At 38.6% G+C, this 20,427-nt stretch overlaps 1 protein-coding gene across 1 annotated transcript in view; it reads left to right on the top strand.

Moving 5' to 3' along the window:
- ROBO2 (roundabout guidance receptor 2) overlaps positions 1 to 20,427 on the top strand; it is a 210,576-nt gene that overhangs the window by 95,347 nt on the left and 94,802 nt on the right. The window contains exons 8-12 of the mRNA XM_075542944.1: positions 916 to 1,121; positions 6,255 to 6,336; positions 6,783 to 6,945; positions 8,941 to 9,107; positions 12,599 to 12,720. Coding sequence (XP_075399059.1) covers positions 916 to 1,121; positions 6,255 to 6,336; positions 6,783 to 6,945; positions 8,941 to 9,107; positions 12,599 to 12,720 — 740 coding nt within the window. The remainder of the gene's footprint in view (positions 1 to 915; positions 1,122 to 6,254; positions 6,337 to 6,782; positions 6,946 to 8,940; positions 9,108 to 12,598; positions 12,721 to 20,427) is intronic.

Here is a 20,427-nt window from a genome sequence, read left to right as displayed (position 1 = left end):
GTTTGGCTCAGACCTTCATTATACTTAATGCAAACAGAATTATAAGCAGAATATATGGATTTAGTATCGTACACACTTGGTGCTTACTGTTGTTAGCTGTCACTGTGCTGTCACTGAAGATCTTCTGCACAGCAGAACGCAATATGATCTGGTCCAGGACCAGCAGCATGATGGTTGGTATGTGGGCGTTCCTGGCTGCCCCCATGGTGGCAATTGATCTCCCTCAGGGTGGCCTTGCTTTTCATTTACCCTCGTTTTTACTATCGACCTTGCCATTGACGTGAACAAGGACTGCCGGCAAAATGGGCAAATCTGTTAGAAGAATAACAACAGAAATGTTCCTGGAAGTGAAGATGGCAAGATGCTATTGGGGGCAGGAAGGCTGTTCTCTGGGGAAGAGTGTTGTTCTGAGTGAAGCTGAGCTCCGTGAGAAAGAGGGCAACCTTGAAGAAATGGGTTAACAGGGTGTCTGCCACGTGGAGCTAAAATATCACAAGTGTGAAAATGACTCAAGACTGGGAAGATTTGTGCTTAACAGCATGGTTCTCCCTCACAGTAACGGGTTTCTCCTGATGACATGCTCCAAGGTAGTGAGACCAAGTCTTGTTGGTGTGGATTTTCCGGGGGGCCCTTGTTACACTTCTTATAACAATGATTTCTACATTCTTTTATCAGTACACAATACAGAATATTCAATATGCTCACCACTACAGTGCAATGACATCAACACATGCTATTTAAGGATTCAAAATGAAGCAGACGTAAAAAGTAATATGTTATAACTACTTTTAAACATGACTTTCAAAACCAGTATTACTTTTATATCAAGATCCCAGTGTTACTTTTATATCAAGATCCCAATAGGCTTGCACTTCATAGGTATTAATGTACCCTGAAAGTATCTCCATCCTTTAGTTTTGACAGATAGACCTCCACCCATCATTCTACAAGGTCCAGCGAACCAAACCCTAGCAGTCGATGGCACAGCAGTACTGAAATGTAAGGCTACCGGCGATCCTCTTCCTGTAATTAGCTGGTTAAAGGAAGGATTTACTTTTCTGCTTCGAGACCCAAGAGCAACCATACAAGAGCAAGGAACACTGCAGATTAAGAATTTACGGGTAAGTTGCATTTGACTTTTAGTTGGGTTTTCATTTCAATCTCACTACTTCCCCAGGGAAAAACTGTCTGGTGAATGTAAAATCTTATATCCCAGTGTAATTGCCTTCAATTTTATGGTAGGCCATCCTATTTCTTATTTGAAAAACAATGAATTAAAATCAAAGGGAAATTGAGGGTCATTACGTTGCTCAAATTTCCTGCTGGCCAAGACACCCTTTTGCTTCTTCATTCCAATCCAAGTGTGTACAATCAATGAAACTAGATTTTACTCATTTAATATAATTAATCATAATATACTATTTGAAGTTATTTGAAATTGATACCTGCTTCTGTCATGAACAAAGGTGTTTGGAAAAACAAGAGTCATGCAGGTAAATAAGAATAAATTGACATGGCCAAAGAGTTGTATGGAAAAATTAAAGAAATAAATGAGACTGATTACCCAGGTACCATATTTGGTTAGTTGACAGAAAACTTTAAATTTTAGTTTAAATTTCTGTGGGTTTTAAATTTAAACAGGTAGGCAAAAGCAAGTCATCCTGGCCCTTTAGTATAGGAGTCTGTGATGAAGAATGACCATTCATGGTAATATTGCAAGCGTTGGATTGGTTTCATGAGCCGATCAAAAGAAATCATCTAGTTTTGAGTGAGGTATTACTATGCAAGGATAAGCTCTAAACAATTAATATCCCTACTAGGGTTACAGATCATACTGTACAGGTTTATTCCAAAACTAAATGTGTTTAAGCATGTGTTTGCAACCTGGCTGCAGACAGGTTCTTAGTAATACACGGGTGCTTGTCTTGCTAAGGTGCCTACCCAATCACAAGAGTGGCTACTGAGGGACCTGTTGGACAAGTTCAAGTCCAGGCTGAGGGAGTAGTTCAGGAGGTTACGGTGATTGTTTATAAGGATCCTCAAATGAAATCTGCCTAGAGGACACAGGATAACCACAGGGAGTTGAAATGAAGAAGTTCTAAGACAATTGAAAAGGGCATTAGGGGGGAAAGACCAAGAAAGTTGTGTCATGCCAATGAACCTGTTAATTCCTAAAGGTAGTAGGATGGTCCTACAAACATATTGTTGGGATTTTTACTCCCTCGATCCCACTTCCCTGATCTTGCCACTTCAAAATCCTTTAGTTCCCCAAGTAAAATGTAAAAGGAGTAGTATTTGAATCCCTTAAAGATGTCCAAACTTCTATTTTGATGTGGTGTCAATAAAAGAGCCCAGAAATCTTCAGGGGGAGGATTTAGAGAGATAGAAACATTTTTATAAAATCTATAGACCTAGATTCAAGATATGTTAAGAAATAATACCCATGCGGTTTGATACTTTTGTTTAACAAATGTTTCTATAATTTAATAGCAACATTATTTTATTTACTCTCCTGTTAATATATAAAATTTTAGAAAATACTTAGAAATACAAAAAGTATTCATATTTTTCTCAGATTTCCTGAGGTTCTAATTTCTGGAGTTGACATAACTGGGTCTTCTGCTTCAAAGTCTCCACAGACTATGAATGCGTGTCAGTCAGTGTTCTTGTCTCATCTGGGACAACTGCTTTTCTAATGAATGTCCTGTGACTGGTGGCCAGAGATAGCCTTTAGTTTCTGCCATGTGAACATTCCCCATATCACCCCTTGTTTCCTTGAACTCTGTAAGGAAGACAGTCTCTCTTTGCAAGGTAAAATTAAGATGGCATGCTCTCCCTCTGTGGGTGAATGTTACAGGTCAGTGCAAATAGTAGGTCTTGCCCATGGTCAAAGTGAAGGACAGCACACGATGAGAATACTAGGAAGGTGTGCAAGGGTCAGCTGTCCCTGCAGTGTATACAGTCCATTTGACTAAATACAGCGAGCGAGCTCACCTTGCAGTAAGCTCTAGGCCAGTGGTTCTCAACCTTCCTAATGCCATGACCCGTTCATACAGTTCCTCACGTTGTGGTGACCCCTAACTGGAAAATGTTTTTCATTGCTACTCCAGAACTGTCATTTTGCTACTGTTATGAATCAGGTGATTCCTGTGAAAGAGTCTTTCGGCCCCCCAAAGGAGTCACGACTCCAGGTTGAGAACTGCTGCCTTGGTAACGCTGGATGACATAGGGACAGTCATGATGAAGCCCAGAACTAAATGACTGATGTGACACGGACTGAAGAAAAATAGATGGAAAATATCAAATGAGAGCACACTTAGTAGAATGTCAGATGAAGGTAGAAAGTCAGAACTAAGATGAATTAAAAAAATAAAACCACAGCAAAATAACCCAAGGAGTGCAATGTTCCCATTCATAACATGAGAAAATAAAATAAACTGCTAGAGCGTATGCATAGTTCCAAATGATGACAATTTGCAATCGTCTTCCCTGAGGGTAAAACTAGTCTGCATGTTTATCTGGTTATTTTATCACCGTGTCATATGGATATATCTGTCCACTGGATGGCTCTCTCTTTTTGCGACCTACACAATTGCATACATGTACAGACACATGCATGCACACAGACACATTTCATTTTGAGACATAGGCATTAATTATTTCTCTAATATGAAACCAACGCTGTCAAGTCCAAATAAAAGAAAATAAATTAGTACAGATTTTTTAGCCTGTAATACCATTGATCGTAAATTAATTGTTAACCTTCCTTGAACAAAATGGAAGTTATTAAAAAATTAATGCCAAGTCTCCTTGTATAAACACTTTAAACCTCTCTCTCTGGGCTAGTGGCAGACATGGGCCCGGGAGGTTAATGCATTTTCATTGTGCTACCGAATGAAAGGCCATGCTCCAGTCGTCATTCGGCCCAGTGGTGTTTGAAAGAAGCAATTAGAGGTGGGTGCTGGAGTTGCTCAGCAAACTCTGAGCCCTCTGACATGTTTCTGAGTGGTCCCTCTGAGAGGCAACTCCGGGGGTTTATCTGTAACCAACTCCACAGGGAGAAAAGTAAGTGATGGAGCATGTGAGGACATGTGTCTCTTTTTTAAAGCCCTTGTTTAAAGATGAAAGGATAAGCATGGAAAAGATGGAAGACCTCCCCATGACCACTGAAGACATTTAAAGTTTAAGGGATAAAAATAATGTAGCGACGATGTTAGAGTTCCAAAAAGGAGTTTCAGTAATGGTATTTAAGCTTTTGATAACACTTTTGATAAACTCCAAATGAAAATGTTCTTCTTCTTCTTCTTAGGGATTTTTTTTTTTTCGGTGCAAGATGGCTGAATGGAAAGGGAGATAAAAATGTGCTTTACAGTATTTCACTTGGGAAGTCAAGAGAGAATTTCTATAGGTCATATTCCTTTGTGTTCGCTGTTTTTATTGTATTTTTTTTCTTTTTGGTTTTTAACACAAGCTAAGAAAAAAGATGAACATTGTGTCCTTCTCGTCCAGCTAATTGGTAACTGAATCTGGATCTTTTGAGAAGTAGAATTTTTCAACCCTCATTAAAATATACCGACCACGGCTAATGTCAGACTTGTATCGCCACGCAATGACAAGGAGATGCCGTTAAGAAGCATTACCTACACTCTTCTCGTTGCATTTGCACGTAATAGCAAGTGCTACGTTCTTTTTGTTCAACAGCTATAATAAAATGCAAATTCTTTCCCTCTTGCAGACCATATTCAAATGAATATCCCATTAAAATCCAACCTCAGCTCATTATATTTAGTTTGTGAGTGATGCTTCTTAAATGCAAAGATTTCTAATGACGGTAATGGGTGCACAGCCCCATTTGAAAGAATGCTTCTTTCTCCGGTGGCTACCCCATCCTTGCTCTGTACAACAGAAGATGATTGCACGGAGATAATATGGTAAAGAATGACATGCCAGAGCAATTTGAAAGTTAAGCTAAAATACATAACGGCTTTTAAAATCAATTAAAATGGTGCAGCCGCAGTCACATCCGTGCACTAATGACTTACCTGAGAATCAATTGTAGCCGTGGGAGTCATTCATATTTTTATATTTGGAACCCATATGTCACGGACTCCCACATTTCATTAAGAATTACCCATATCCTTCATAGAATTTTCTTACTACATCTTGTGGCTTGTAGTGTTCCAGTTGACCATCAGTTGGCCATTTCTTCCCTGTTCCCCTTTGCCTTTGCTCCCAAGCCAACAGAATGCGCACGCACAGCCTTTGTCCTGTAAGCTCTTAGAACTCAACCTCAGCAGGGTTTGCAGTTATACCATTTCTTAATCTTGGGCTTTCTTCAAAATACCTCTACTGACTCTGCATTTTTATTCTCAAAAGGGAAATCTTGCCTATACTATCAACTCTTTCTAAACGTCTACTTCTAGTCTTCCCTGACAACAAATAGTTTAACAAAGAAATGGCAAATTTTACATATGTCGAGAAATAATTATAGGTTAAGTTATCTCTGTGAACCCTTTTAGCTGTCATTTGTAGAGATTCCATAGACAAGGTTTGTTTGGCAGTTAACGATACAATCTGGATTCATTCACTACCCTACTGCTATCATTTAAATTGAGTGAATCCTGATCTCCTTAAATGGAAAGATTCCATTTTGACTTTATTGTCTGTTTTTTTTATGAGAGAAAAGGCTTTTATATTATATGTAAAAAACATGTAAAATTATTTCTAAAGTTTGTTTTTCTTTTTTTTTTCACTTTTTTTTCCATTTCTTTCAAAGGCAGTGAAGGCCAGCCACCTTTGCTTATTTACTCCGGGCTACTTTTTATCTCTTGAAATGTAGTTCATTTAAAAAAGGAAGCACAACTTTGCATTATGGTTTCATGTTGTATGATTACGATATGCCGAGGAAATCCTGTCCCCAACTGTCCATTATCTAGTTCTGACAGAGTGACACCGTGCCATGACATCGAGAGAGGAATATTACTGCCATGGCAGCTAGAGAGTAAGGAAGATCCTAGATAGATCCTTTTTTGTCAAAATATAGCTGCACTATGTAAACAAACTTTGAATCTGTTAAATAGCAAAGCAATATATCAATCTATTTTAATATTCCATGCTTTTAAAGGATTTTATTGTACAGTTTGGAAAACCAAATGATATGTTTCTGGGAATGATATGCTGTCTGTTTGAGATCAAATAAACATTTCACAAACACGATTAAAGCCATTGCACCCTTCCTCTTCTGTGCACCGTAGATTTCTGATACTGGCACCTACACCTGTGTGGCCACAAGTTCAAGTGGTGAGACCTCCTGGAGCGCTGTGCTGGATGTGACAGGTGAGGTTTTTGTGGATGATCTGAACAACAGAAACTCTGAGGTGATTTATCAATGCCCAAGTTAAGGAGAGAGCAAGCTCTAAATTTAATTGAACACAAAAACTCAATCTTAGGTCAGCTTTAAATTCCTGCATCATTTAACATACAACACTGTGCCAATTCGATAAATGCGTCCTTGGTAACCTTGTTTTTTCTTTTTCTTTCTCCTCCAACATGCAAGCAATTCTAGTGATCATGTGTGAAAGTTAAGTCAACATTTATTAGCATGTAAGAGTGAATTTTCACTTGTGCATTTCTGATGCAAAATGAAGATGAATTGCTCTCTGTCTACCTCGGCTCCTTTAGAGGACTCTTCCTCGTCCCTCTCTCTTTTCTTAAGCAGCATTTTTAGCTTACACTGTCAGGAATTAAGTCATTCTTGTAATCTTTTTGCTTGTCCTCTGTAGAGTCTGGAGCAACTATCAGCAAAAATTATGATTTAAAGGACTTGCCAGGGCCACCGTCCAAACCACAGGTCACTGATGTTACTAAGAACAGTGTCACCTTGTCCTGGCAACCAGGTACCCCTGGGACTCTTCCAGCGAGTGCATATGTCATTGAAGCATTCAGGTATGGGGCACCCCCCCTTTTTTTCTCCAAGGGTTTTTAATTTTTTGCTTTAATACTTATATTTTAAAATCTCACATGAACTTCCCTGCTGAGTTATTTCGTGGACGTGTTCCATCAATTTGGTTTGAGAGTTCATCTTCCCTACGGGTTCTTTATCAAAGAGAACCGTCTGCTGTTTTCTGTATTCATAACAGAATGATCCATACCTCGGACTACAGGGACCAGGGCGATGCAGTGGGTCCCTCACTGGTCTACTAGCCATGAGCAGTTCTTATCTCCCAGTTGTCCCATAGGAGATAGATGCGACTTTCTACTTCCATAAAGAGATAGCGTTTGAGAAAACAGCAGGGACGGTTCGACCCTGTTCTGCAGGGGCCCTCTGAATGGGGGTTGACTGGAGGGCAGTGAGTGAAGTGCACAGGAAAGCCTTCGCACTCTGTGTGTTATGTGTTGGGCTGCTAACAGCAAGGGCAGGGGTTAAAATCTACCATGTGCTCAGTGAGAGGAACATGAGGCTGTTTGCTCCCATACAGATTTGCCCTTGTGAAACCTTAATGTATGGTCACGATGCACCGAAAGCCAAACAATGGCTGTAGCGGATCTATGGGAAACTATCCCATGACATTGTTGCTTCTCTCTAGTCTTTACTCTGAACACTGTAGGGATTTGGGGTGAGAATTTTGACATTAGGTCTAGGCAAAAAAAAAATTAATTAGGCAGAGGCATCTTTTAAGTTATGCAAAGTATATTGAGACAGGGGACTTCGGAATCTCTGTTCTTAGTAATTAGAGCAGAACTTACGATGATTCCACTTTTTTCTTCTGTACATTTGAATGTATGTATGGAGGATGTTTGAGAGAAGCGTAAAAGTCACAATTGAGGAATTGATTCTGTGCGCTCCGGATTGTTGTAAGAAAACGATGTCTCCACATGTTATTTGAAATAGATGTTGTCAATATCATAATTTTCTGCAGGTGGAATTGTAGAAGTGGATAAAACCAGAAAATGTAGCTTTCAGTTTGGTTTCGGCGTCCGGCTAGTTGACATTTTAAAGATGAAATGATAACCGCTGGCCTTCTTTCTAAACACGAGAACAATGATCCCTTTCATTTCAGGCTTCCTTAATCTGTACGTAAGGTGATGATAGATATATTGTTTGCAGATTTCACAATAGTATTTCTCTGAAATTTTCACGCTTTGGTGCTGAAGGACTCCTGAAACAAAATAAATAGACAGTCACAGGAATTACATTTTCCTCTCATTTTGAGCAAAAGTAGCATCTGACCTGAGACAAAGCACTCTGACATGGTGTCCCATGTATGTGTGGCGAGAAAAAGTGCAGCACACATGGAGAGAGGGACACATTTTATTCTCAGATGAGAAATCACAATACTGCGTAATGTTCAATTTTATTAAAAATGTGACTGAGGGAAAATACTCATTACATGCTTCCTTTCTTCTTTTACAGATATGTAGTTTTAGAAGGCTCTGTTATAATATTGCATGTGGAATTGATGCAAAAGAAAACACACCTTGTAACAGGAAAAAATGTATTGGCATAATTTACTCTATAGTCCATTTATTCTTTCTGCAGGTTAATTCTTTTCAAGGTATATATATGTGTGTGTATATATATATATAGACATACCTTTACAAGGACCATATTTATTTTGTGAATTTGATGCTGTGACCTTGGCCTCTGTTCCTTTTACAGGTATTCATTTAGTGACCTGCTCTACATTATTAGCAAAGCGCTGTCTCATCTCCGGCGCGGAGTTTGATTTTGTTGTGCATGGCACTTCTGTTGGGTGGGCTCTGCTTTGTTGTTGAGTAAAGTGAAACCATCCAACCGTTTCATTTATTGGGCTGAGCACTCCAAGTGTGTTGCGTGTCTGTGTGTTTAATTTTCAGCCATTAGCCTTGCCATAAATATCCTGCTCTCTGTTTCCTACTTTTACGTCTGTTCTCTACATGAAATTTCTGTTCCTGTTTCAGCCAATCGGTGAGCAATAGCTGGCAGACGGTGGCAAACCATGTAAAGACCACCCTGTACACAGTCAGAGGACTTCGGCCCAATACAATCTACTTATTCATGGTCAGAGCCATCAACCCCCAAGGGCTCAGTGATCCCAGTCCCATGTCAGACCCTGTGCGCACACAAGGTAATTTCACCAACAGTCAACATCGCTGGTTCTAGAAGGAGGAATCAAACAGATCTTTAAGAACAAGGGCACTGTCTGAGGTTTCGTTTTAAATTATTCATTGTAGTTGATGTAATCAAGAGAGGAAGCGTGCTGTTCACCTTGGTGAGGTGAATCTTCCGTCTGGCATTTCAAATTCTTTGTTGAGAAAAAAATGAACAAATTAATTGAGTCAATTTTCCTAGTAAATCCACTAAATTCTGTCTACACTGTATTTCATAAGGGAAAATAATTATATTCCTTCCTCGAAATGAATTGGGCAATAGCAAATGCTGAATAGCTAAAATACCAGGGAGTGATATCAGAATCACTTCTCATTGTTTCAGAAAGTCATGCTACTGGCTCCATGACTCACACAGCATGGTTCCTGAGAACACAGTCTCTTTGGTACCTGGGACACTGGGTCACCGTTGGAAAGGCAGCTCCTTGGGCGCCAGGGAGCTGGGCCCTGCAGTGGTTCCTAGCTTGATCTCCAGGAGTCAGCAGCTTGATTCCGTCCACTAGGCTTGCTGGGAACCAGAGCCCATTGGGCGGCAATGGGTTTGCTTGTGGTTTGTGTTCAGGTGATGCTGATGCTCCTGTGTGATAGCCACGGCGACAGTGCATTTTAGTAAAGCACAAGTTTAAAGGAAGGTCCCCACCCTACCCCCACCCCGCGCCCCGGCAGCGCTCCTTCACTGGTTTCCTGAGGCATGCCAATCTTTAAGTAATTTACAAAAGTGATGCAGGATATTAAAACGTGAGGTCAAAATGTAAGATGTCCCCATCTTACCATTGAGTACCTGGAAAAGGCACTGGAGGAGGCTAGGGGTTAATGCGCTGAACAACATTGAAGTGTTCTCTCCGATGAGGAGGTGAAGGGAATTAATGAAAGAGGAAAGATGATTTTATTGTTTCAGCCTACTTCCCGCAGGGGTCTTGAGAAAGGGTGAATTATTTTTATTTGTAAAGGGCTGTGAGCAGTATATAATGCAAAGTAGCAGTTTTAAGCTATGAAAAGCATCACACAGTCATAAAATATTCCTCTAATTGCAATGTAGTTCGGTGAGCGTCACTACCATGCTATTCGAACAGAGAAGGGGGCCTTAAAGGGCTCAAATGAAATAGTCACCACGTGACGACGTAGCAGGGCTGACATGATGACAGTCAAGGGAGGAGGGAATGCCATTTTGCTATTGTTCTCGAGGCAGAAATGTGATGAATTTTCCGTGATCATAAAGGGACTGTATGTAGGCAAGGAACCTGTCTGTGGAGAAAGAAAAGGTGCAACCAGGAATCTGAAGACCTGAAACTGTCTATATTTTACCTGACCTGGGTCCGAGTGTTTCTAATGCTCCTGAATTTAATGAGTAATTTGAATTACTAAACTTGCAATGGAAAAAAGAAACCGCTGTAAGCCAAGAAATTAGCATACCTACATCACGTGTATGTGCATGGAGAGAAACACTTTTTTTGCTGGGTAGTGGCAATGCGAGGCACAGAGTGGACAGATGTGGGAAACTTCTGGTATGATTATATCTGTCGTGGAGCATTCAATAAGTACTCCAGTCACTGAATCTTGACCCATAAAATAACTGCTCAGTGAAAGGGTCAAGCAGATTAATGAAGAGTTGTTTGTGATCTAGCGTGGTCCATTCCAGAGACTCTATAGAGCACAAGAGTTATGATCTCTTAACAGATATTTAATAGGAAAACACCTGTTTTGTGTCTGAATGTCAGAAGTCTTTTTCTGACACCATATTGTCAGCAGCTTTTCTCTCTGCCAAACACTTTTCAAAGAACACTCTTCCATGTGAGCATTTGTTTCCCTATGGTCATAAGTACACAGCATGTGGGAATCTCCCTTTTCAATAAGACAGTACGACTTTCACTGTAATTAGCACCTGCAGTGTTCTTTGCTGAGTCAAGTAAGATTTGGTTCTGCTGTTTCTTGTTTTATACAAGATAATACATACATTTTTAATATGGAACTAAAGAATAATGACTACATTCTGGTTCCAAATCATTCATTTTCCAATTTAAGTTTGCATATATAATTGAAGTTATAACTGACATATGTACTAAAAATGTTACAAGAGTATTATCTGGTAGCCAGAGAACACAAGAGAAAATAAGATTAGGAAAATAAATCATCTACATTGCACTTCCTTTCTAAAACAAAGTAGCTGGAGGGAGGAGAAAAAATCTACTTAACCTTGAAGTCCACAGGTTAGACGTTAGAGAAATTAATTTGAATGCATGTCAATTTTTATATTTACCAATAACTGATGTGTATAATGTATAATTTTAAGGCCTATATTGGCTATAAACCAATGGAAGGATAGAGTTTTCTATCCACCCCTCCATTAATGAATATATATATATATAAATACCTTATGTATTCATTTTCCTCTCTTTTGCCTCCATTCTCCATTGCCTGAAAGTGGCTACATATCCTGTGTCAGATACTGAAGGACTGCCCAACCTTATTACTTTAGCCCAATTTAGTAGAATGTATAATATTCAGTAAAAAACATTATTTGGGAATTTGAGGGGCTTTTCCTCCTCTCCTCTCTCTCTCTCTCTCTCTCTCTCTCTCTCTCTCTCTTTCTCGATCACTTTGTCTAGCTCTCATGACATAATACACTTCCCCAGTGCACCCAGATTAGGGTGCCTACAATGCCTACAAACTCAAACTTGTCCAAGATCAAGACAACTATTTTCTAGTCACTAGATAAGGAATAGGACACATTCTTAAACAGTATGTTTTTCAGATATGTCCCCATTCCCTTCTTGGAAAAATATTTCCATCCAACACATGGCAGCCTGTATTTACAAACAGACAGATCAAGCGCACCGGTGGCCCCATGGCTAAAGAGTCCACAGCCCACCAGTAGGTCCTTGGGCAGAAGCGACCAGCTGCTCCCTGGGGATAGGATGGGGCGGCTGCTTCTGCCAACATTTCCAGCCTTGGCAGCACGGGCCGTTACATTGAATCAAAGACCTGATGGCAATAGTTGTTTTGTTTTCTCTTTCTGTAAACAAAACCATTTTTGAGAAGCTGTAGAGCGCTTACTTACTCAGGTAATGTTTGCATTAAAATGTCTTTTGAAGCAGTTGGCGTGGATTTAAATGGAAGAGCAAGTCCATAAACACTCTTCATGGATGTTTGCAGTGAAGATAAATAATATCATTCAAAGTATATCCTCGCATTGTGATGTAACATATAGACATTTACTCTATAGAGGAGCGGGCACCAAAAAGTGCATGGAAAAATTCCACTTCTTTTCATCTTTCCATGAACTTTCTGAAGCCTTCCTGTGTGTGTGTGTGTGTGTATGTGTGTGTGTGTGATGTAGTATTTTCTTTTGCCCTATCATAATTTATGATAGCACAATAAAAGTTTATGTAAAATAAATGGGAAATGTTCATGAATTTTAAAGCAATGGCCTGGTTCTCTTATCTCCTGGCAGACATCAGCCCCCCTGCACAAGGAGTGGACCACAGACAAGTCCAGAAAGAGCTGGGAGACGTCAGTGTCCGTCTTCACACTCCAGTCGTATTGACTCCCACCACCGTTCAAGTCACGTGGACTGTAAGTCTTCAAAGGCCATATCAATAGTTTTTGCCATTTTTTTAATTTTTAAGAAAAGTGAACAAAAAATTATATAAGAATCCTTTTTTAAAGTCACTGTCTAATCAGTAATAAGAACATTATACAAGATAATACGTCATGCTCTGTGTTCTGAGTTCTCTATGATGTTATTGATATATATATATATATATATCATATATATATGACATACAAAGAATACAGTGGTGCAGCTCAACATCTTCACTCTATTCATCAAGTTCTTTCACTGTCACCGTAATGTAAATTTAGGCATTTTCAGTCCAAAACAAAATTTTACGCCCATTAACAGTTGTTCCTACTTTCTGTACCCTCATCCTGTGCAACAATAAATATACTGTCTAGCTGTGTAGCTTCAGCTCAAGAGATCTGAACCTTGCATATAAATCAGATACAATATGACACATTGTATACGTGACTTCTTTCACTCAACCTGACAATTCTAAAGAGACTCCCTGTTGTCATATTGCCAAATAATATTCCATTGTATGCATACACCACATTCTGTTTTCCCATCATTATTTGATGCATATAGGTTTGTAATTTTTTTACTGTTAACAATCATGGTATGTCTATATATGAAGACATATTTCTGTTTCTCTTGAGCACTTCTCTAAATCATAAGGTTGTCTTTCCTTTAACATGGAGGCACTAACAAAATATTTCCCAAGGTATTTTTATCATTTCCATTCACACCAGGAATATTTTACCCACAACTTCACAGACCCTTCATTCTGTCTTTTAGATTATATTCATTCTGGGATATATTAAATGATATCTCATTGTGACTCTATATAACTTTACATTCTTATTCATTGGCTAATCATGTGTGTGTTTGCATGTGCTTGTTTCTCATTTGAGTATTTTCTTTGGAGAAACACCTACTCGTTTGTTCATTTAAAATTCATTTATTCATCATATTATTGAGTTGACATATAACTCCTTTGTAAGACATGTGCTTTGCGAATATTTTCTCACAGTCTATGGATTATTTTTTCTGCTTTTTTGACACCATTTTTTCAAATACACAAATTTAAACTTCAATGAAACTATCTTGAGAATTTATTTCAATCACCTTTACGTTTCTTAGCCACACCACTGCATTCTATTGAGCAGCGTCCAAGCTTGTATGTAATGTTCACAATTTTTCCACGTGCACTCAAACAACGAGGTGGATGAAAGGAGTAGGTCTGTTACAAATGCTCAAATGTCATGCAATGTTTAACACATCATCGTGATCAATGTTATTTCAAAATCCAAAATGTTTTTGTTCAGAGAGTGACTGCTATATTGAAAACAACATATCTGATGAAAGTCGCCACATTAGTCATATTTGAATCTACTGAGAGCTGTTTGTGTTTGTGGTTAACGTGTGTTTCTGTTTCGAGTGGAGTCAGAGGTGTGGTGCTCTTCACAGAGATACAGTTAATGCTAACCTCTCATCAATGCCAAAGGCCTCTTTACAAACTCTAAAAAACTAGGAGGACATGTACTAGGATTCTAAAGAAACAAATCTTTAAGCATTCCATAAATGTTGCAGATTTTGTGCATTGTCTAAGTAAAGTTAGGGGTACATGAAATATTTCCATTTTAATTTTACATTAATTATTCAAAACGGATGTGGAATTTTGTGTGTATTATGATTATATTTTGATAACATGTAAGTTAAAAAAAGAGGATATGTACAGCTATTGGTCTCATCCTTCCCTCTTGGTCTTCAGCTTTCTTTAGGTACCAACTATGTCCTTCACACCTGTACTCCTTCAGCAAAGTTAGTAGAGAAGAGAAAAGCAATTATTTTAATATGTTCTTAAGAAGTTTATTTGCAGTATAAAACACAGTGAAGTGAATTATTCAGTATGTTTTTATTACAAAACAACAGAATACTTATTAATAGATCTGTCTAACAATCATAAACCACACAGTATTAATTCCACAGAACAAATTCAATTCAGAAAAACATTTCTTGAGTACCAGTTATGTTGGAGACATGGGGAGGTATTAAAAATGAACTCAAATCTAGTTGAAAGAAATATGGGAAGAGCATTACAGCTACACACATATGCAAAGACTATAACAAAATTTCAACCGAGCAAGTACTGTTGAATTCTGTCTTAAAACTATCCTCTATGTACCAAAAAATCACATCTTTAGTCACATGTACATCTGTATAGAATAACACGGTATCATAGAAATACATTATGAAATAATATATACTATCCTAATAACATATTATTGTGATACCAGGCATTGTTAAATGAGAATAGGAGAACTTGAAACAATATTTAAGGCTGGTGTTTTCTTGTCCAGTTCTATAATGTTCTAACAGGGAAACAATGCAGAGAAGATGAACAATGTCCACAATATCCAAACTTCATATGTAGGTGAAGATAGGAGTACAATATCTTAACCCCAGCTCTACGTTTGGGGGGTGTGGGGTGGCACGTAACTGTAGCGAAACTGCTGCTATTTACTGGAAAATAAATATCGCGGTGAAATTTCTTGGTGAAATTTTGACATGTAGTCCTGGATATGTTTTGTTACTCTTCAAACCAGACAACACGATTCATTACACTTGGGGCTCATGAGTATTAAATTGGATAATAAACATAATAAAACAATACCAAATATATAATGTTATGAGTAATGATGATGGTTCCGGATTTCAGTTTTTGAGTTTCATAGAGTTCTATGTTCCTTATGTTATGGTTATTCCTCTCTCAGACAGGAGCATAATTCTCTCCTCATTTCTGCAACAGCTCAGTAGGACGCTGTCTGCAAACTCTCTGATTTATCAGTAGTTTTGATTAGATATAAAACTAGCAAAATGAAAGCAATCATTGCATTTTCAGTAGCATATTTGTCTTCTATTATCAATGGAAAAGTCTCATCTGCTCTGTTAAGCTCCTTCTTCTAAATATGGGAATGATTTGTGTAAGATTCAGAATCATTGTACTTTATGAAGGTAATTACTATAAATATCACTCTTTGAAGAGTCAATAGATTTCAATGGGCTAAGGCAGATTGGGAAGAAAGACATAACAATATACTTCAGGAATAAAATAGCCAGTGTGTCATAGTCTAATTTAGTTCTGAATATGAGCCCCTCACTTAGAAGGTACTCAAAATATAACTGGAGACAAGCCTTAGTAAACTTTGATAACTTTAATGGAGTAAACCATTTGGGACTTTTATTTGATGATATTGCATGACTCGAAATGAGAGAAGCTGCTTTAGACATTGATTAGTAATAGGAACTTTAAAAAGTATTAAGAAAAAGGAAAATTGAAAATCTGTAGAATTGAAACGGAGTCTGTAAAGATCCTTATCAGAGGCTTAAGTATGCTACACTGGCCACTTTAAGTCAGGGAATCGTGTTGTGTACCATGTCTGGAATGATAAATTGAAGAGCAACTGAGTTGTATTTGTTGTCCAAAAGAGCATTTCAAGATCAATCTTGAAGTTCAACTGTCTCAATGATAGAATAATATCCCAAAACTGTGACTATTCTTCGAATTTATGGACTGATCACTAATGACAAGATGAAAGAGTTGCAGGTTTTTACTAACTTATGCAGTTTGAAATTAGAAGCAATCATGGTGCATGAATATTTATGGATGATTAGGTGCAGAAATTGGGAACCAAGGGGATTGGTGGTTGGAAATATTGCCTTCGTGATGGAAACGACGCGGGGAATTGCATGATGTAATTCTGCAAGACCAATGGCTTATTCATCCTAAATGCCCCCTTTTCAAAAATGCAAATGATAACTCTACATACAAACTTTACCAGACATAATACATATGAATTAAATTAACTGCCTCACGGACAGAGACAATGGAACAATTCAAGGCCATGACAGAACATGAAATGGTCGTGCAAGCCCCACGTGAAGCTAAGGAAGGACGTGAGGCACAAAATCGGACCTGAAGTCCCTCAGACCAGAATCAGGAGACCCTTTCTGGAGTCGATTTGTTACCCTGAACATGAGCGACTGAAAATGGAGTTGTGGGAGGACATCGAAGATATGACACCTGAAGAAAGCAAGAGATCGCTAAAAAGGTGAGAATGAGAGAAAAGCTCAAAAAGGAGGTCAGAAGACAGTGAAACGAGTTGGGAAATCCAACAAAGAACAGCCCAGACGCAAGCCCCACCCAGACCAAGCTCGGTGGGGTGGGGTCCCAGTCTTCATTGCCGAAGTCTCTGACATGCCTCATCGCTCTCCTGGGTCCCCTTTGGACCAATTGTCCATTTGTACATAGCCAACCCCAGGGTGGGGGGAGACTGGCTGCCCAGCACAGGGCCAGGGTCTCTGCTCAAACTTCCTCTTGAGCATACAGAATTAAAAAAAATTTTTTTAAATAGAAGAAATTATTAAGATAAATAGAATTTTTTTTTAAAAAAATAGAAGAAATGATTAAGTGAAAAGGCTGAACTGAGAATTTAAAAGGTGGATGCAAAAGCTACAACAGGCTAATAAAATGTTTAAAAAAAAATAGCCCAAACAGGTAGCCGAATGAAGCATGCGAAGACCTGCAATACAATCCCAGAGGAGGCGAACCTAGTCTGCATTTCTCCCGCTGAAAGAACCGAAGGAAGACCTGGAGCCTCCAGCTGTAATAAAGATCCCATCACCAGAGGTGCAAGGACTAGAACAAGCTACTACAACCACAAGAGTGGCTGGATAGCCAAGCACATCCGGAGCGAACGCGTGATCAAGGAGCTGTGGTACTGGGAGAAGGTGTCCAAGCTGCATGGAAGGCCTGATGACAACGAAGGCTCCAGAAATCGGTGACATACGGATAGAAATGCGTCACAAGCCTAAACAACACAGGAAGTCCTCCGCCATCTATGACACAGAATGGAGAGGACAGTCCCTTGGCTAAATGACTAGAAGAGATCCCTGTCTGTTTGCATCATAAAGAGTTCCAGCAGAAGGTGGAAGTTATAAAATGATGCCGTCAGTATCCCGTGCAAGTAGAATTTGCTGAAGGGAATTCTTTAAAAGGTTGTAGCATTAGGGAACTCAGAAGAAGAGATGGAAAGTAATATGACTGTACAAGGGGGATCTTGTCCCAAAGAAGAATATATGACACAGTTGCTTGCCTGTGTTTTATTAGCTGTGGAAAGATATAATTTGCATGGATCCTAAAACAAATCAACAGAAACACAGATACCATTGTGAAAAATGGGAATTCCAGAATACTTAAGTGTACTCCTGTAGAACCTGTGTATACGTCACACAGTAGTTCATGCATTCCAAGGGAGTATTATACAGTTTAAAATCAGAACAGGTGTGAGCGCGTTGTATCCTTTCAGCACCCTTAAAGCCGGCAGTTATATACTGAACAAACATCTGAGAAGCTAGGCCCTCAGAACTGGATGTGGCTTCAGACCTGGGAGGAAGACTCTCTAACAATGCGCAACATCCGGATGGCATACCTTGCTTGCTGACATTAAAGAGGACTTAAGGCACCTAATGTAGAAGATCAAGGATGACACCTCATCATAAAGAAAACAACCCCCCTCATTACTGGACCAATAAGTGAACCTTAGTGAATGGAGAAAATGTTGAATTGTCAAGTATTTCATTGCACTCCAATGAACAAGCCATGCCCATGGGAACACTGGTCAAGGAAACCCAACAGCAGATTGCATTGAGCAAATCTACTGCAAAGACCTCTTTACATTTTTAACCAGCAAACATGTTATGGTGTCTAAGATGTACCTGGTCCAAACAATGGAATTTTTAGTCACCATGCATGCATAAGAAATGTGGACATTGAAAAAGGAAGAGCAAAGAAGAATTTCCATATTTGAATTATGATATTTTCAAAGAATATTAAATATTATGGACTGCCACAAGAACAAATTAAGTTATTCTCCCTACAATGAGAAGACATTGTCTAATGGACTTTGGACACATTATCAGGAGAGACCAATTCCTTAAAAGGGACATTATTTTTGGTAAATTAGAAGACCATGAAAAAAAGAAGACTCTCAATGACATTGATTGCCTCAGTGACTTCAAAAATAGACACACACAAAATGTTGTGAGAATGACACAATATTAGTTTATCATCTATAATTAGTTTTGTTATACATAGTGTTGCTGAGAATTGGAACAAGCTCATTGCTACCTAACAACAAATATAAATTGTCAAAAAATAATAAAGTCAGAATATGGTTGGCATAGTGTCAAAGGAGCCACCACTAAGTATTTATTTTCATCTAAGTTTTTAACATTTAAATTTATACTTTATGAAATAGCATCACAGTGTTAACATGAATTAAAAATGTACAGCCAACATTAGCAACAGGAAGAGTCGAGGAAGTGGGGATGGAGATGAAATGTAGTATCCAATTTTTGTCCTTGGGTTTTGACCCATCAGAGCATTTCTAAGAATTAGACAGAATTCAGGTACCAAATGTATATGAGCTGCCCCATAAAGATAATCTTCAATCAATGATCATTCGAATTGATAGGTTAATTGATGTAAGCGAGTATGCTAAGAATGAGGGCAGGCAAACAGGTTAAGAATACAGTTGTTTGACCAAGGAAAGTAGGGAGCTCCCCCCTCCCCACCGAAGAATGAAGAGAATTTCAGAACTCAGGTCAAACTATAGCAGCCACTTGGCCCTAGCCCAATCAAGAAAAGTCATGACTGTACCGTTGACAGCTCAATGCACCATCGATTACAAAAATTGAAAAGTTAGATGTTAAGTACCTCATTTAAACATTTTAAATAAAATTTGATTAGAAGGATGTGTTTAGATGTTTTAATTATTATTTTAGTAAAGTCCTTCAAAAGTTACATCTTCTGAAAACTCTATCAATACAGTTTTACACTGAGACACATGGGTCATCGTGCGTGCAAAATGACTACAAGGTAACCATGCTAGTTTTTCCTGAAACAAACACAGGGAAACTATGGATCTCTTATGGTTCGGATATCCGCGAGCTTACATTAGCTCATTTGATTTTTCTGTGACCTCAACATAGAGATATTGGTAAATGAAGTAAATCAAGGCTCAGAAAGCTTAAGAAGCTGAATTATAACTCATAGTCAACCTTTATGTCTGGCAGAACCTTCAGGTTTTCCTCATGAGAGTTCTTCATATTCAAGTATCAGGTGTGTGGGGGAGGGGGGCCATGCAGGGGGGAGGGCTGGTTGTGGGACAAAAGCTTACTTTTTAAATACTCATCTAATGCTATGGCTCTGTGGCCAGACTTCATTGTGACCAACTATAAAGTAAAACCCTCTTTCTTATAAGCAGAATCTTAATATAACCAATAACAAGCATATGGTTTAACTTGAAAATGAGTACCTGTCACAACGATATCTAAAAGTCAGTGGTGTTGAACGCATAGCCAATAAAAATCCCACCTATTTTTTTTTAAATGTTCAGCATATGCCTTTTTTCCTTCCACCTGTAACAACAAATTTCCTCCCCCAAATAATGTTGAAGCTGCACAAACTCAAGTTAAATTAGTTATCAAGTAGGTTGTTATTATTATGAGCTGGTTAAAGGCAGTAGATATTAAAGTGAGCAAGGCAATGTTGTATAGTAAACATTAGCTTCATAAGGTCCCTAAAACACTTAATTAATGAAAACCAAACATGGATAAAGCCAATTTACCCTGATTTACAGACTCTCTTCATCTGGAAG

This window comes from Tenrec ecaudatus, chromosome 2 (genome assembly GCF_050624435.1).
Source record: "Tenrec ecaudatus isolate mTenEca1 chromosome 2, mTenEca1.hap1, whole genome shotgun sequence".
Lineage (NCBI taxonomy): Eukaryota > Metazoa > Chordata > Mammalia > Afrosoricida > Tenrecidae > Tenrec > Tenrec ecaudatus.
Note: the sequence above shows the minus strand (reverse complement) of the source record. Positions and strands in the feature narration are given on the sequence as shown.